We start from the raw sequence: 19055 nt of genomic DNA, 5'->3' as shown, positions 1-19055 counted from the left end.
TAAAATGTCCAGATAGTAGTTTATTGTCAACATAGTCCAACTAGAATACACTTTTGAACTTTCCAAATAACTCAAACATGGCTATCTTTGTACAGAAGTAAGAAGGTTAGGTTAAAAATAGAAGCAATGTCCAGTTAAAATAGCTGGTGCACTGGTATAACCTCTTGACTGTTTTCAGAGTGCAAGAGTAATGGACTGATCTTTAAATCCGTCTACTTTAAGGTGTAAGTTAAGAGGGCAAGTTGATTTTGCTCATTTTATTAGCATTTTAGAAAAGAAATAAGATAGGCTCATTGACAAAAACTTTTCAGTGGTGCAAAAGACATCCCCGAACAAATCGAAGTACATTAGATTTGTTCAGTTATTATAAAAACGTTACATTTTCCCCTGAAATTAACTTTATTTCATTTCTAAACGTTCAATCCAAGCTCATTTTTCTTCTTCAAAACGAACAGCCCTCCCCAAATCATATTTCTCATCTCTCCTAAAAACAATACTTTAATTAAAAATAGGACATGAAGTAAAGAGTATGTCATCTATTATGAAGACAGAATGGCTTAAATAATGCCAGAAATCACTTTGGTTTTCACTCTGGATGTTTATTTTTTTTTTTTACAGCTTTCTGTTTGTTTTTTTCTTAAATTAGGAAACGCTGCTTTAAAGTATAGCGCCGAATAAAGCAGACATTTAAAATACAATATAAAGAATGTAACTTCTTGATGATACATTTTTAAGATTTAGGAACGCTTTCATATTTACAGAAAAGGAAATCAGTAAAAGACAGAAAAGTTCTGTATGTTCAGGTTAACTGATCATGATGCATATGGATACAGAAAAGAAGGAATACTGGATTTCACCTCTCCTCGAGTATTTTTGGTTTGACTGTTTTTCTTTTCTTTCTTTCTTTCTTTTTCTTTTTACTCTTTCTAATTAACAATAAATAAATACGCTAACATAAGCAGAAAAAAATAACCCGTTTTCACTTCATTTCTATGCATTTGTTCTGAGGTGTTATGGAAATGAGCAAGTGTTTTCATCACACCATGAAATGTAAAGCAGCACAAAAAGTTCACAAATGCTAGTCTCCCTAAAAGACTAAGCCATAGATTTCTGTCTTGAATTTGCCCAAATGCATAATCCCGAAATTGTATGGGGCAGAGAAGGCAACAAAAGCAAAATACCGGAATATAGCATCAAATCTCAACTTTAAAATTCAAAACTGAACACAGTTTCATTTTCAATGATTTATTACTTTTTTATGGACCGAAGATCTCACGTAATATTTTCCCACTTCCCACTACCTGTAAGAAGAGTTTTTAGGCTGTGCTAATGTAGGTAATTCAAATAAAGTCCGAAGTATTGTCATTTTGTCTCCTTTGTACAACAGTACCTTAAAGCAAGATGACCCTCTTGAGTCTTTAGCTGCTACATGCAGGTTCTGCTTGGATAATGGCAGTTATGTACAGTACTGTTTCGAATCAAAAGATGAAATGGAAAATTTCACCTCTTCTATAAAGTTGTCAAGTCCGTCTGATGGTCCTTGGAAACAGTCTGTAAATGCTGGTTTGAACCAGAAGAAGAAGACCTGCCCTTAGTGTTGGGCAGTTTGTGGTCTTTTTTCCACTTCATTCTTCTGTTCTGAAACCAGATCTTGATCTGGCGTTCAGAGAGACACAAAGTGTGGGCTATTTCAATACGACGACGCCTAGTCAGATACCTGTTAAAATGAAATTCTTTTTCCAGTTCTAGGACTTGCTGCCTTGTGTAGGCTGTTCTGGAGCGTTTAGGTTCCCCTCCGGTGGAATTGGGATTCACTGAGGAAAAAATACGTATAACTTTAACAATCTAATCTTGGCTTTCTAGTTACACTTCATAAAACAAACCTCACAGGCTACCATGTGGCTGTTATGTATGATCACATTTCCTTACAACAGGCGTGCATGTTTCCTCAGTCTTTATATAGATAGATACTCTGGAAATCTCTACCATGCTGCTAAAATGGAGTTTTCTCCTGCACAGAAAAGAGCCACATGGCCAACTGCCTGTTTCCTCTGCAATAAAAATTTATGACGAGTATAATTGGCTACCTCAGTTTAAAAACCTCATCTCGTACTAGTCTTGGAAAGACTTTAGCAAACATCTAACCGGATTAGCTTAATCGGGGTAGAACAGCAAAGTAAGAAGATAATCCTTACCCGAGTTAACATGGACTTTCTTCATCCAGGGATAAACTACTGCTGGCTGTTTAATTGCTGACCCGTTTGGGGTTTTGAGGTTTTGCTGCTGGCTGCAGGCTCGCGAGTTGGATATTGGAGGCGGCAGACAATGCTCTGCTTGACCGGGGAAGTGGCTCGGTGGGCCGGATTGCTCCTGTCCATGACCCCGCGGCTGCACTGCAGAGTCTTGGGCATTGGTACAGCTAAAGGGCTGCTCGCTGTAGTTTGACCGTGGATAGATTCCCTGATGCTGAAAATCAGCGCCCTGCGATGCACTGTAATAGTCGGAGCCCTGCTCAGCTAAGTAGCTATTCTGTAAATATTCCTCGCAAGGAGGAAATTTAGGATCCACATACTTAGAGTTCACCATATACGAACTCATGGCCATTAATTTCTGAAGGTAGAAAATACTAATTTTTCTCGTGTTGTCTTTTTTTCTCCTTCCATAGAGCCCTCCTACTTGCTGTCAACTGAATAAAGTTAGGCATCCATGTGACTGGCTCAGCCAATAGGGAGGCAGGGAGTTTATCACCGGATTTGTGTGCATCTCATAATTTCCACCAATTTAACTAAATATATGTGTACTCAAGTGACCAAAACTCAATATAGTTTATTTTCAAAAGCAGATATTAATATGTTAAGAAAATTCATCAAGCGATGACCGCTTCATTGACCCTCAGGTAAATCAAGCTTTTTGTCTGAATTGACTTTTCTAACCTTTGATGCCCTTTAGTCTAATTCACCAGCAATAATTTCAAACATGGTTTGTTACATTTGTCAAACAGAATATCGAAAGAAATAAAGACCGAGAAGCTAAAATAGCATTAAGAGGAAGGAAATTGATAAGGAAACAAGAAAAAGAAAAGACATCAAAGAAGAGGGTAATATGATGTACAATAGACCTGTCCTGTCTTTGTGTTGCAGAGGTCATCCAAAAGTTACCAGAATCTAGTTCTGTTGAATAAAATTAGGCAATCAGTAACTTCTACTTCACTTTGCAAGTCTCAATATTTAAAAAAAATCACGCAGATAACAAGGAAACATTCATTTTTAATCACTAAAGTCCAATCAATTGAACTCGAGATGGCATTTAACCTTATATACAAAATTCACAAACGTAATTAGATAAAGGCAGTCTTCATTCATCAATAGCGTTCTTGGTATACAAGTAAATACCTTTCAGTGTTTCGAATCCTTCTGATGCTATTGTCATAAATATTTGGATGAAATCTGTATACTTGATAAGAAAATTTTGCTAACATCTGTCATATCAAACTAACTTTTTAAGTGTCTTTTAAAAGATTCATGAGTTAATTGGTATTTTCCAGACAATTTGTACTGATCATGTGATTAACTTATTAAATTAACAGACTATTAGTAATAGTTACTATTGAACAACACAAATAGATATTAAGCATTGTTCTACTGAGTAGTTAAATATGATAGAGGCAGCAAAACTTTTAGAATTCCCCAGTATTCAGCATGCACATCTTTTGATACCTTCAATATTTAAACTTCTAACCATTTGCAGAAAGGTGAAGTTTTTGCATCGACCATATATTCCCCTAGAATCGAATCTGTGACTATGTGAATACCACACAAATTCGGTTCTACAGGGTATATATAGACAACGTAATAACATTCTGTTTTCATCTACAATATAATAGTCAGGATCATTGCAATTTTCTTATTCCTTACTGTCTTCTGAGGAATGCAAACTATTCTGTTGTGATAAAGTTCTGAAATATGGACTTCATGAAGGGTGTGATTTCTGAAAAGATTCAGGTATGTTATTATTGATGAAATGGATCTTTATAACTTTGTAAGAATTTGTAGCCACGAATTTCTACTAACATAATTACAGATGATCAGTAAGATCTGGTTCTGACTTTAGATGCTCTAAAAAAGAAAAGGAGGACTTGTGGCACCTTAGAAACTAACACATTTATTTGAGCATACGCTTTCGTGAGCTACAGCTCACTTCATCGGATGCTCTGTCATTTAAATTTCCATTAAAGCCAATGGATGTTACTAATCAAATTACGCTATTTTAAAAATTAAAAATAAAATGGAATTATACATTTACGCTATGGATCTCAAGAAATTTTACCTAATTTGATCACTTTTTTCCCCCAGAGGATTTCTTTTAATCGAAACGGGAATAAAAAAGGATGCGAGAGAGAGAGAGAGAGAGTGAGAGAGAGAGAGAAATTGATGAAAAGAGATTTAAATGATAACTTTTTTGTTTTATTAAAATAGTTTCCAAATTTATCTCCATCACATTATGCTGTCTCTAACTATTATTCCTGTTAGCGGAATGTGAACCTATCATCAAAATTCTCAGCTTAGACACTCTCTTCAGGTTTTCTGTGCGGTAGCGTTTATGGTGAAGGACAGGGCTAGAGGTCATTCTAAATCATTTACAAACATATCACAAAGTTTCATTATTTTTATGTTGTGGACAGCAGCACACAGGAGTACAAAAGTTCATGAATTGTGTCTGACCCAGCTCCTCAGTGCTGTCCTGTGGTCAACCTCTTCTCCTTCAGCTATTTAATACAAGGAACATCAGGACAAACAAGAGTGTGAGTGCATATTTCGGGGGTATTACGTTTATCAAAGTAAGGTTTGCTTCGATGATACATTTAACTTCTACTTTTGATATGTTTGGGGAAGATATTTTTAAACATCTACTTTCTAATTATGGCGGTGCTAAGCACTCAACAGCAAGTGCAACTCCAAACGATTTTCTGAGCAAAATCAACTGTTCCGGATTGCTGATATTTGCACCTAAATATTTTAATATATCTTCTTTGCTCTTTTTAATAATAGTGCTTAACTATGAAACGCTTAACAGTTCAATATGCTCAACAAGCCAACGCTACAGAATGTGGTTCACAGCTCAGCAGAAAGTTTTGGTTTTCGAAAATCGTGTATAGTGTTGAACCGAAGGGATCCATAGCGTTGGAAGAATCACCTCCATATTCTGTTAAATAGTGCCCATTTTCATATTTGTTAGACGCTGTGACCTGCGTTTCACCTTATTGCACGACTTGCTCAGACAGGTCAAAGCCAAAGAGTTATTGATGAACAAAAGCGTTAAATATTCACCTCCTGTTCAACTGCCCATACAAATGCTTTTGATCTATCAGCCTTTTTGTATTCTGGTTCATAATCAGTATGCTAAATGTAGGTTTGTAAAAAGAAGGTAATCCATAGATTTAGGGTCGGCCACAGAATTATATGGCAAGAGCATTCATGCAACCCAGTGCTGAGCTATATAAGAGAAATTACCTATGGAAGGGAATTAAAAACCCTACAACAGAGGCAGTTTAGTTCAGTCAGAGAGAATTCGAAAAATAATATTGCCATGAAAAATCAATATCAGAACGATCAGCCTGGTATTAAGAAGTAAAAGAGGTTGTTGGTCAGATTGTGTGAAAAGGAAGCAGAGAAAAATATAAATAAGCACAGTTCCACGCCTGCACATTCAGTTCATGCTTTGCAGAAATGGTAGGAAATTTAAGTTTAATGAATCCTCAGCAATCTTAGACTTTATTTTTCTCTTAGAAAAACCAAGTCAATCTTCCACTGAAGCATGAAGCTAAAATGCATTTAACTAAGATCTTTGCCATTATTTCAGTCATAAAGCGTCAAAAACAAGCGTTTTCTCCTTTAGATTTAGTTGTCGTCTTCGTCACAGATTTTTTCCCCCAATATTCCCTTCTGTTTCATTTCATTTTGAATGATCAAAGATTGGAAAATCAGTAACGTTTGATGTTCCTCCACTGAACTCAAATATTAGCTCTATTCCACTTCCTCGTATCATTTAAATAAATGTCATATTTTCACTAGCTCAAAAAGACTTAATTGAATCAAAGGATCAGTGATACTACTTAGAATAATATAATTACATCACTAGGCAAACAACTCAGCTCACTAATGCTAACAACATACAAATGCCATTATGCCATTCATTCACTATGCCATTCCAAACGAGTTTAAAATTAGATAACAAACGCAACAGTATTTTGAATCCTTTCTGGAAAAAGAGGAGGAGTAGCCAAACTTATGAGCAACTGTGATATAACATGATAAATTCAGTATTTGCACAGGGAGGCGCTGTATAGCTCTAGCACGTTAAAATGGTATTACCGATAATTAGTTTATGCTACTTAAGCATAATATGGCACCTAGCACCTGGACTGCACTGTAATTATCTATAAAAAAACTGTACATCAACTTTTAATATTGTATGTGATTATAACATGCACGAGGACAGGCTTAAATAAATTGAAGCCCAAGAGTCTTTATATACAAATAAAACAACTGTGTAATCACGTAAAAATGACATCTCTTCTCTGATTTTCCCAGTCTAAGGAAAAGAATCAGTGCAATGCTAATTTTGTAAGAAATTAGGAGTTACTTACTGTAGACGTCTTTCCATTGTGTCGAACCTGTTGCAATAAAAACGTTTGGTTTTGTTATATTTAATAGATTAATAATATTTCTTTACAACATTTATGGAAACATATGACGTGTATACTTGTATATAGGCAGAAAAGGTGATGGCAAATTCTGAGAACAGGCTAGTAGAAAGGAATTCCATTTCTAAATAGGAATAATATTCAACCAGAATTTTATGACCATATCTTTCTTCAATGGCTGAAGTATGCTGGTTTTACTTTCACTGTTCATTTACTGTTCAGATTGTATACTTTTTATTTCAGATAAGGGGGAAAGAGGAGGAAAACCCTCTACTTTCACTATTGGAAAAAGAATAACAAAGGCCTTTTTTTCTTTTGTAATTCAATCACATTCAAATGAGGTATTCAGGTCCACCTTTGATAACTAATAAACTATAACGTGTGGCAACACGTCAAGAAAACATCATATCCATTCTGAATCTAGAAAGAACTATAATTCTATTTCAATATGACAGGAGTTACTCCAATATTAATACCCTTTAAGACCGCCAGTAATTATCCAAACATTAACCAAGGTGTCTTTGTCTGCATTACCAGAGGGTATATTTTAGTAGAATTTACCTTCACTTTTCTTTTCTTTTTTAATTAAATATAGTTAAACAGTAATTTAAAACAAAATTTACGTGCATTCAGACTAATGCTCATTAAAACATATATGCTTAAGGAGAAAATGTCGATCTGGTTTTATTTTTAACAACTATTTTGCATCATCCATTGCATTGCTATCCCACCTTGAGAAGTGTTCTATTAATATACAAAGCAATTGACTTGGTAATAATAGTTCACTATATATAGCTTTCCAAGGCCCCCCCCCCGCGCGCTTTTTTTTTTTTTTTTTTTTTTTTTTGGCGCTACACTACTGGGTTTTCTTCAAGCGTAACAGCTAGACCTTGCAATAAGAGTGGAATCTCGGCAGCTAAACACTAAAAAAACACCTTCCCGGGATAGAACAGGGTTAGTTTCAGAATGAGATGCTACATTATAATCAGAAATCTCAAACATGGAAAAGCAACCTAATTCCATTCTCTGCCTAGTCCTAGCTACTGGAACTGTACCCGTCCATGTTTACAGTAAATCTGATTCAATCCTTATAATACCAGGGCTAGTTTCAGGAGGCACAAAAACAGCGGAGCCTCTCGATCACGTTTTTGGTTGTATGAAGAGTAATAACGGACTTACTGTGTGCTTTTCCAGTGGAAGTGGGGGACCTGAAAGAAGAAATGTCTCGATGTTCGGATTCAAGCTGAATGTTCCCTGCTAACACTTTCCCTATTACTGCTTCCAGGAACCGAAGCATCTGCACTTGTATGCTCTTAAACTAATTTATGGTGGGAATTATATTTTGGCTTGTCAACTCTCAAGCCATAAAACAAAGTTTATTGGAATCACGTGCCTCTAAATAGCCACTCAGGGCCTATCTCTATGGAACCATAAATAACCTTCAGCTTTAAACTTTTATTCACTAAATAAAGGTTCGCTGAAACTGTTCTATAAAATGTAAATAGTTCAAAATATCAAGGCTGCACGCAAGGTCATAGGTGTATCAATATGACGGCCTTTAAAATAGTATGTCGCAAGGAATACGACTTAAAAGTGGAGTTAGCTCTCCAAAATAGCTATTGGGAGAAGGAGCGTGTGCATTTCTCTGTGAGTACCAATTCAAACCTTTATTTGAATATGCATGTAGCGCGTAGGGACTGGGAAGCAAATCGTAAGGAGAAAAGAGACATAGTTCATTTAGGGGATTTCCCCCCACCCTCTTTAACCGGAAGTTTATGGCATTTTGGTCAAGCGCCCAAGGAAAATGGTTTTGACTGATTAATCTGCTAAACTGTTTCTCTGTGGATTGGTGCCAGAAGGCTGAAGTCTCCCAACACATGCATGAAGCTTCTAGGAAATGTTTGTCTGAAAGGCGTTCGCAAGTGACCAAACTGCTTAAAACAGCAAGGGGCTGGGGCTTTCTCAAGTGAGAAATCGTGAAGCCTGCCACAATGAAATCTTTGATAACTGAAGCTGTAAGGAGGGCTATAAAACAATAAAACAGCTCTGGTGTGAAGGGAGCAGGGTGTGAGTGAGCAAATGAGGATTTCTAAGCACAGGAAGTCAAATGTCACGAGCAGTCCCCCAGCCTCTCTTTGCATAAGGGAAGCTGGGCACCAATTAATAATATATTACCGCGTCCTTTTCAGATTAGAACGTCAGGTAGTAAGTACAGCAGCGTTGGTGAAATGGAGAGGTTTGCTGATTTGTGGCAGAGGCTTGGAGCCTTCTCTTTAGGAAAGTCTAGATCTGAAAAGAAACAGGCAACAGACGTAAACGTGTTTGAACGGAGAAGGGAGCTCCTCTCTCCCCGAATCACGAATATGCGTATCTGAACCACATCGCAGCCACATACATTATCAAAAATTATTCAGCTATAGATTTAAGATGGTAGAATAATGTCTAGCACGAATGATTAAGTATTTGTTATTGTCAGGAAACCCAATAGTCTGTAGGCAAAACCTAGTGCCATAGTCCGCAATCTGCCTAATAAAGGCATATTTACATCTTAATTTCCTCAATAGTCTCTATGTTTCTAATCATGGCTTAACAATTTGTCTTTCACTAGGCAGAGAGTATGAGGAATCCTGATTTTTTTAATTATAATAATGTTCCTCTCTTGCTTCCTTTCTCTGACACCTGGTTATTTTGCACTCTGATGTTTTCCTTTTGCCTCGTAAAAACTTGGATTCAAATATAACGTTTTCGTGTATTCATAAATAGGACAATTCTGTGAAATAGTTTTTTTTCTTTTTATGCTCTGTACTGCCTTTGATTCCTGAGAGAACTGTGACAGTTTTGGTATTACATTCAGCTATTTAATGATGCAATTAAGAAATGAATGTCAAACGAAACGTTATCCATCAACCAATGAAATCTAAGCAAGCATTCCAAGAATAATATTTTTCTAGATCCTATCTGTGTTTGGACAGAAGGAGCCTTCTGGATGGTTTGCTATATTCACACTTTCAAGGATATGCAGAATTATAGAGGAACTACCAAATTATCTTACTCCAAGAAAGCTATGGACCAATGGAAGTTCAGAATAAACTCTTAGCCAGTACAGTTTGTGAGATTTTAGCTATGGACATCGTTTTAACATGAGAAGGACAGGAAGGGTTAAGTCCTCGCTTACCATATAGAAAATATATCCCTCACAGGCTATTTCTTCCAGATCTTCATCTGGGCACTATCGTACCCTGTGAGCAACAGCCTTGAGAATGACAGACCGATAGAATGGAATTGGACAAAATCCTAGAGAAAGCCCTTCTAGCTGAGAGTAGGCCAGAACCTACATCGCCTGTCTACCTAACAAACCAAATGACTGCAAGTGGATTTGTGGGTGTGCGGGGAATGGAGAATCGAACCAGCTATGGGATTGCAGAAAGCTAACTGTAGGGAGCAAAACAAATGTAGATCTCTACAAAATATTCAGATATGTACAGGCAGGTTCTTGTCTTACTGTAACTTGGGAACTGTAACATTATGGGTCTTTCTGAAATGTAATGAATTGATGGTGAGTGACTATCACACACACCCTATATGAGATGTGTCAGTGTACTTGTGAGTATACACATACACATTCTGAAATAGCATTATGAGCCTTGTGTACATGATTTAGAAGAATACAATCAATACCAAGTTTATTTCAATCTTCCTACTAAAGCACAGCAGCTGAAGCGTCAAAAGTGCTGGCCTACTGAAGCATCCAAAGCTAATTACATGAAAGTCCTACAGGTAATTATTAAGTGACACCTAAAGGTAAAAAGAAAAGGAGTACTTGTGGCACCTTAGAGACTAACAACTCCTTTTCTTTTTGCGAATACAGACTAACACGGCTGCTACTCGAAAGGTAAAAGTGAGCTAATCACAAATAGTTTCATTGCAAGGGCGGAGAAAGTGACTGTAGATCAGAATCTAATGGGGAACCGTCATTGTCTAGGCAGGTCAAAAAATGAAGGCACTAACTCATGGAGTCTGAGAATCATGTTGTAGAGGAAATATTTTCTTAATACAGCAGGGAAAAATGCGTTTGGAGCTGGCCAGATCCAGAGATCCACTGAGATCATTGTGGTACAGAAAAGAGGGGAAACATTATTAAACTGAAAAATCTGGCAGGTAAAGATCATAAGTCAACTCAGATCATTTATTAACAATGTAATAAATTAACAGTGTAAGATTTTCCCTATCGGCATGAACAATCACTTTAGCTACTTTTGCAATAACCTGGACAATATAAGAGAAATGTATAATGTGGAATATGGCTCTATAAAGAGAGGAAAAAGACCAAAAAAGCTGTGGGACAGGACGCGTGTGTTCATTAAGATGGCAAAGAACATCATCAGGAAGAAAATATGGCACAACTGGACGGTTCTCAGTGAAATATTAAGAACATTGAAAAATTGTGCCGTTCAAAGCAAGACACCACTATTAAGCAGCTGAAAAGGTGTAGCAGACAGAATGCACGTGCAAAGGCTGGAAGACATATATTATTTAGCCTTAACAGTTAAGAAATCAGAATGGAGGCAACAATTTTAGGCATGGATACAATCAAGTGATTCAACTATCCTGAAAGACGCATAGAAGATCCAGAAAAATTGGGAGCTAGGAGAGACTGGGGATGGGAGGTGGCGCACACAGAGAAATTCTATCGAGAATAAACTGGGATATAAATCTTACTAATTGGGGTATGTAGATACTTTGCATGCTACTGAATAGCTCCAGTCCACAGATTTTAAACAGGGAAATATGATGTTCTTCCTGCCGAACTCATTATGAAATGCTGGTGTGTCTTTAAAGCTCTGGTCAGTGAATACGAAAGGCAGATTTTGTTGTTCTAATGAGAAAATGGATTTTGGAGGATTCCGAATAGTACCTGCTTTTCAGGTACGGATGTTGCTGATCTTAAAATGGAACAAAGAAAATTGAATACTGGAAATAGTAACGATAAAGGAGAGGGATTATTGTAATGATTTGTATAGAGTGCGACTGGCGTTTATGGTACTTGATGGACATACAGACAAGAATCCTACCTCCAGGAATTTACAATCTAAATGCAACCAGGAACTGTGATGTACTATATCACCTGCGTCAAAGCTTTCAGCTCAACCTATTGTGCGATCTTTGTGATGGCCAATGAATTAGGTTACATTATTTTATCAACATTTATCCAGACATAGGAATGTGTACTGCTCTTGAATGTAGAGGTGAGGGCTTTCAATGAATGCCTATGAAACTAGAGGTCCTCATCCCCAGCAACAAGCCTTTGGAAACAAGTAAAGCGAACAGTGCCAGCGAGCGGAGAAAGTGGGTTGAATAGGAAGATCAAAAAGACAAACACGCTGACTCTGACTGAACATCCGAACCGGTGTAAGGGTTAGGAGTGAGGATGAGGTGGAGCTCTACATGGAGTCCACAGGGTGTGAGAGCTTCTGTAGGAGACCAGGCTCACCATATACTGTGCTTATACTATTGAAGGGCACTGAGGAAAGAAGGGAGGGAGCTAAGTGACCAGGAAGGTCGTTCTGGTACAAATACTTGTGGCATGACTGTGAAAGTTGAACCCTGAAGGATGCACCCGAGAAGGAGACAGGGCGTTTTGTGGGTGAATGGGCTTTTACCACCCACTGTCAGAGTGAAGAGAGTAGACAGATAAGTGGGGGTACTACCGCAAAGTGAGACTGAAGGGGAAATGCAGTAGGGGGTGCTGTAGCCAAGATCAAAAGGAGAGCAAAGGAAAGGGTGACTGAACAACATCAAAGACCGGGCTGATGGCACTGGAGAGCAGCTAATCGTGAGCACCGGTGAATCATAGTACAAAAGGCTGCCTATACACCCTCATAAATGAAAGGACTGCACGTGATAATAGTGGAGGCTGGTAGTGTTTCAAATGTCAGTGGCCTGCAGCAGATTGGGCAGTGCTAGCAAGACAGTGAATAGCTCTTTGTATGGGGAGGTGTAGTGCTCTTCCCATATCCTTTAAGTAGATTTGACTCAGAGAATTGGGCCCCCTGTTGAGGTGTATGTTGGAGGGTGGGAAGGGAGGCTGAGTGTAGCTTGAAGAAGGATCCGCATCAAGAGTTTAATGACTCAGTTGATGATGATCAGTACAACTTCATTACATCAGTGACTATCTCAGCGTTAATCACAGTGGTCCTACCAACCCACTGTCGAACCGGATTGAGGGGGACAAAATGGATGTGGTAAAGGAAAAGGTTTTCCCCATTTACAAAAGGTTTGCATCGCACATTGGACGATTCCCTGGTAGGATCAAAGGAAGGGAAAAACGCATATGAGTCTTTCCCGACAGTAAATAGTCATCAGGAATTGTATCTTGATGGCTATTTCTGCTGATTGCCAGATGAAAGCGTGGGCGAGGACGTACATGAGTGTAATGTGCACTTGGCAATGCTTCTGTGAGGCTCAGGCACGGTGGAAGCTCATGTAGAAGGTGGTCTCCCCTGTGATTGCGGAACAGCAGTAGTTTTACTCTCTGGCTAAGCTAAGGGCAATTCTTAAAGACAGAAAACTGAGGCTTGTCCTACAGCGCCTTCTCCTGGACGAGAGGCCGGAAAACAAAATGGTTACACACACCTAGGGAGAAAGGCCTCCTGGTTTCTCAGGGACAGGTTCCCAATGAGACAGCTTTGAATGATCGGGGGCGGGGGGCGGACACTGAGGGAGAAGGGGAGAGTCTATGGGGAAAAAGTTTTCTGAAAACTTGGCCTTTTTGACGTAGCCTAGATAAAGTCTGATGAGTTAATTCGCACTACACAGATAAACACATAAAAATATCAATTCTCCAACTGGTTTACAACATTACCACATAAATCAAGGGATACTATCTCTCCTCCTCTTTTATTTTTCTATATGCTGTATCCAAACGAAGTGATAAGCAAGAGTCCAGGGATCACATAACCCGCAGGGACGGGTTCTTGCCCTTGTTTTCTGGGGTCCCAATGCCTATGCATGTCAACACTCATCGGAATTATAGTTTATTTTCGACACAAAAACTGAGAAAGCCGATGCAAAAGGCAGGATACGATTGTATAGTTTTGAAAGACAAAAGATATCAAACATCTGGAAGGAATATGTTCATCTGCAAAAAACAAAACAAAACAAAACCAAACCTTCCTTGTATTTAGGGGCAGACTCTGCCAATTTATTCACTTTGAGTGGCACTTTACTCTTCCAGTAGTTCTATTGATTTCTGGCCTAATAAAATACCAGGAGGAGAAAAAAGCATAGAACTGAAAATAACAAATAACTGGTGTTTAAAATAAACCTGTGTCTTTCCTGACAAAGGAGTAAACGCTGGGGCACATTTTGCCAGCTACTCTGAAGGAGAACTCCCCATTGCAGGGAGTGCGGGATGCTGCTTTAAAGGTGATTGCACTGTCTGGCCCAATGTCAGGTATAATGGGAGCCTTTTGAAAACAGCGAAAATGAAAGAATGTCCAACATTAGCAAATATAGAATCAAAAGCGCACTGGGCTTTTTTTCCAGTTTTTTTCAACTTGCTTGGGTTTACTTTTCAATTTTTTAAAATTCATTAGCCAACACCTGCCTATAGTGTAGATGGATCTATTTATCTATCTATCTCTACATATACACTATAAATACCCATTATCAGAACACACGTATGTATGCACATACCCACATAGAGAGAGAACTAGAGAAAAATAACATCTTCCCTAATAATGAAACGGGTAAGAGTGCATACATAGATGTGAAACATTGGGCAGTTTTCCTTTTCTTTAAAACCTGCCAAAATAAATTGTTCCTCTTCCCACCTTCACCTTTGCAAGCACTTGAAACCATTTTTCATGGGAGCTGATATAATCACCGGTTCCCTCTGATTGGCAAACTAAGTTCAGACACTGGAAATCACATGTTTCTAGGAGATTGTAGAACGCTTTTATTATTTTATTTCCCCTTTTAGAATTAGAGATTTGAGATTCTTCCCCTTAACAAGCAAAATTGACAACGTGCATCGATGAAATATATTTTTCTTGTATCGTATCTACTTTGGTGATTCTTAGTATAAACTGTACCAAGCTGAATGGTTGAAATGTTTACTGTGCTTCGTCTTTTCCTTTAACTTCCAGTTTTTTTCCTCTAACACTGCCAGCAGCATTCACTGCCGCACTGCAGTAGAGCAGTAAATACCTTTAACAGCTGCCTGCCAGCCAAGGAGTGAAATACTGTCTTTGTTCTGATTTTTTCTGCCCCAAGAGCTCATAAAGCAGTCCATGAGAAATATATTTCTTTGAGAAAACATGATTGGAAAATAAACAAATCGTTGGATTCTAAGGCTCAGGGAAAAAAATTTATATTTATTTTTCCTATCTATTAGGTGCTTTACGTTCGCATCCCCTTTCCCCCCCTTGGATATTCACCAAGCATCTACGGACACACATTCAGCTCATTCATCTGTTTTTCTTCTAGACAAAAAGTGAGGGAATTTACTTACAAAAATGAAGCATGGGCTATAACTTTATTTTTAAACATTAAACGAGTGTTAATGAGGTCTGGATAGCACGACTGGTTCCTGGTTGCAGTTTCCTTGATTATGGTTATTCTTTGCAGAGCATACGTCATTAACGTCTATTTAATGAATCCTTTATTTCCTTTCAAAGATGAAATTAATTATAGAAATCAATATTTACATTGTACTTCTCACACCTGCTTCATGTTACATTAAGAACGCTTTGCAATCAAATAAATAGACACACAGCTAAACACATATACTTTCTTTAAAATGTTTGCAATTTAGAAGCACACACACACACTTAGCAGCATATTGGTGTGTGTGTATTTTAAGAACAGAAATATATCGAGAGAGGTAAAGAGAATTGAATGCCGTCCCTTTTCGGAAAAAAACCGCAAAGTATCAAAGAAACTGTTCAAAGGGTATGTATATAAATACAAACCCATTGTCTGTATACATAGTATATACATGAGCATATTTTTAAAATTCGCCCTTGCAAAGTTATAGGGAATTCTCCCCACCCACCCAGAAGTTGCTAATAATTTGAAAACATTTTTAAGAGAGTGAATTTTGCAAAATTTTATAGAGTTTTATTACTAATCAACTGCATAGTATTACCTAGACTAATAACTATACCACATGAGGAGTCATTCTGAGAAAGAAATCATTAGCTAATGCATATTTTTCCAATTGATATTGTAAATTGTTGCTGTGTCAGAAGTTATTTCCGCAACCTAACTGTCATTTTAAATCAAATGTAATTATGGTGTTGCGAAAGGATACGTATAAAGTACCAGAAAATTAACAGTCTTCACTTTACTCATTATAGCAAGCTTATGGGATAGTAGACCTATTGGAAGGCACACACAATGAGGGATTGATACTGTTTAATTCTGAAGGCTTAAAAATAGCTGTCCTGAACCCAGTAGAATCCTATCCATTTTCATAATCAATTCTGAATATTATATACAATGCTTATATTTGACATCATAAATGATTGCTTGTCACCTAAATAATGCTGTTGTAAAATGTTCTATGTATATATTATATAATATGTATCGACCTTTTCCCAGAATTGTAAACATTAGATGCAATACAACGCTTCTATCACTGAGGGTAAACAATTACATAATTATTATATATACATTTCAAAATATAGTTTGTAATAGGTAGATTATAAATATTTGCATAACACAGAAAATATATATTATTTGTGTATAATATCTATATATTTTAAAATTAATCTGTTTATAAAAATATATTTAACTTATATATATAATTTTACCATTTACAAATCGTACTCTTAGAACTGTTGTACTGCATTGCATTGCATTGTATTGTATGTTTACAACTCTAGAAATGGTCTACGTGAGCACGTTTATGTGTATTCCTTGTATCAGTATAATACGTAGAGCAATATATTAATAAAATAAAATCAAGACAATATAGTTCTGGAAAAAAATCACCCTAGATAGCCCTGGAAAATTAAACACACAGTAGACAGTTACTACAAAGCTTCTTTAAATTCTGAAATATTCATTAACTTCAGAATCTTATATTTTCATTATTATAAAATTCTGCCTTGTGACGAATAAAGCTAAGCAGCAATAATCAGATCACATACACATCCTTTATGGTTTGTTATAATTAAAAGCATAGAGAGAAGAGTTGCTGTAAAATATTTACATTCAGTGTCAAAGTCACTGGTAATTTGCTAACAGCATAAATCCAAAATAACTGAGAACTGATAGCATTATTCATCCAGGCTCAACACTGATAACTTTCATGTGGCATTCCGCGTTGCAAATTATTAATGACCAAAATTCTGATCAGAAAAACACCTGTTAGTCTGTAGTTATGCAAATGAATTATATAATCTGGAGCAAACTACAAAATCATTAGACTAAGCAATGCGTCAAAAAGCCCTTTATTGGAGCAAAGCAAAGAATATCACACAAATTAAAATGTCTGTTCTCTATCTTTGAGTAGCGTACATTCTGCTTCAACTAAACTTCCTGCTTCTGCAGTCAGCAGAGTATTTTGATCACCTTCGCCACATTTTCCTAGAGCTTGCTCTTCGAGACAGCCCTTAAACAAGACCAAATACACCCCAATAGAAAGAGTTTTGAAAGTGGTGCTTGCTTGTGGCTTAATGGATCAGAAAATGCCTCGCAGACAGGTGACAAAACAGGCAGGGGCAGTTAGCAGCCACATTCAGTGCAGTTAGTGACCTAGACTCGAAGATATCTGAGAGCCTAAATGAATGCGACGGCTATTACTGTCCCGAACACTTTCTTTTATGACTTCTCAAGTCATCTGGTGGCGTCTGGGTTTTGGGGAGCCCTGTAATAAGGCAGAAATGAATGAATTCCTTACCCGCTCGCTGCACTGGAAGAAGGCAGGGGAGCCGAGGCGGATCGCTGTAATCCATTAGACGGGTTGATAACAATCCGAGCCGCATAAAATAAAAAGGCAAAAGACAATGGGGCTAACAGGTACAGGGAGAGAGCTCCGGGAGCCAGCCTGGCAGACTGGGACCTTGCCGCTCGGCAGCGAGATGCTCGCTTATGAGTCCTCAAAATAGCTGGAGGCTGACAAGGTAGCAGCCCGCAGGAATCGGGCGAGGTTTTTTTTAAGAGCCCTGGTCTAAAATGGATCAGTACACAAACATCATAGCGACTGTAATACACCTCATCGGAGACAAAGGTTAGAAAAAGAGGGGTTGAGGCTCTCAGAAGGCAGAATGCAGGGGGAAATTCGCCAGGGAAATCAGGAAAAAGGCCATGAAAGCCATCACTGCCTGCACATGACCAGCCTCAGCCAATGACGAGCCCAAATAGGTCATAAAAAGGTCTATTACCAAGTTGTAAATTTTCTTCAAACAAAAAGGAATTTACTGCAATTCCTTGCGGATTTTGCACATACTGCTTACCAGCGCCATGTTTCTTTTGCCTGCTCTCTCTCCCTCTCTCTCTCTCTAGCTTTATTTCCTGTCTTTCCCCTATTTTCCATGGCATGGCAGATCATCTGTGCAATCTGACTGGGTCGTGTAATCAACCCCACTGGAGAGTCGCACTCCCAGGCAGAGAAGTTATGGAAGACAATGCAAAAGAAATCCGGGTTTGTTTGAAGCGTGTTTATTTCCACAAAAACACAAGCCTGCATCCTAAAGTCTCTGGAGTCCTCCCAGAGTTCTGGTGGCCTCGCTATACAAAGGGGAGATCCTCTTCCCTACCTGTTATCTACATTTCTCGGTTTTCATACACCAGGAGTGTTGGAATTTATTCTTAATTTGTTTTTTAATGTATGTAATTTATATTTTCCCCAAACAAAAAGAAACAGAACTGCTTTAGCGCCCACTACTGAACTCAAGCTCACTGATAGCCTACAAATAAACTGCGCTGGAATAATTTCTTCCTAACTAGTGTCAAATTTTTAATGCACACAGTTGCTCAGTGGCTTCTTTAATTCGAAGGTGGACTCTTCCACGTTGTTCAACTGCTGCGTGTTTTTTCCATTTTTATGTGAGTTAAATTAACCCGTTTGTATTTGGAGAAAACAGCCATGTGTATGACATTTGCTGCTCAGAAAAAAACTTTGATTTCTTAAAAATTGTCCCTGGACCTACATATGCAGATCGGAGCAAAACCGCAGACATTCCTGGGTGTTTCCCCTTCACGTTTTGACATTAGGACATTGCTACGAATCCTCCCCTATCAGCATCCAAGATAACTGTGCACACAAATGGAAAATAGAGTTTAAAATAAAGTATACTGAAATATATACACCCTCTTCTTTAATATTCTACATGAGTGAATTACA

General features: G+C 37.8%; 2 protein-coding genes across 4 annotated transcripts in view; both read right to left on the bottom strand.

The window, feature by feature from the left end:
* Positions 1-18211, bottom strand: part of HOXD3 (homeobox D3) — a 39190-nt gene extending 20979 nt beyond the window's left edge. The window contains exons 1-2 of one of the 3 annotated variants that reach the window (XM_043505375.1): positions 17610-18211; positions 6647-6673 (exon numbers count right to left, since the gene is read on the bottom strand). The gene's annotated coding sequence lies outside the window, so the exon portion shown is untranslated. Of the gene's footprint in view, positions 1-6646; positions 6674-7882; positions 7989-17609 lie in introns of those variants that run through there. The other 2 variants (XM_043505376.1, XM_038421733.2) reach the window with 2 other exon arrangements.
* Positions 928-3132, bottom strand: HOXD4 (homeobox D4). The gene is made up of 2 exons (XM_038421735.2): positions 2196-3132; positions 928-1814 (listed from the first exon to the last, which is right to left on the bottom strand). The coding sequence occupies exons 1-2, from the start codon at positions 2602-2604 to the stop codon at positions 1510-1512; spliced, it is 714 nt and encodes a 237-aa protein (XP_038277663.1). The 5' UTR covers positions 2605-3132; the 3' UTR covers positions 928-1509.
* Positions 18212-19055: the final 844 nt, after the last annotated feature.

Source organism: Dermochelys coriacea, chromosome 11, assembly GCF_009764565.3.
Source record: "Dermochelys coriacea isolate rDerCor1 chromosome 11, rDerCor1.pri.v4, whole genome shotgun sequence".
In the NCBI taxonomy this organism is placed as follows: domain Eukaryota; kingdom Metazoa; phylum Chordata; order Testudines; family Dermochelyidae; genus Dermochelys; species Dermochelys coriacea.
The sequence above is the reverse complement of the archived record's forward strand: the minus strand, read 5'-3'. Positions and strand labels throughout refer to the sequence as shown.

Bases quoted from the DNA above. Each gene is read 5' to 3' on its own strand.
- HOXD4 (XM_038421735.2), bottom strand. From the start codon at position 2,604: ATGGCCATGAGTTCGTATATGGTGAACTCTAAGTATGTGGATCCTAAA. The intron at 1,815-2,195 runs GTAAGGATTATC...TTTTTTCCTCAG, and splicing joins GAAAGTCCATGTTAACTCGG to TGAATCCCAATTCCACCGGA.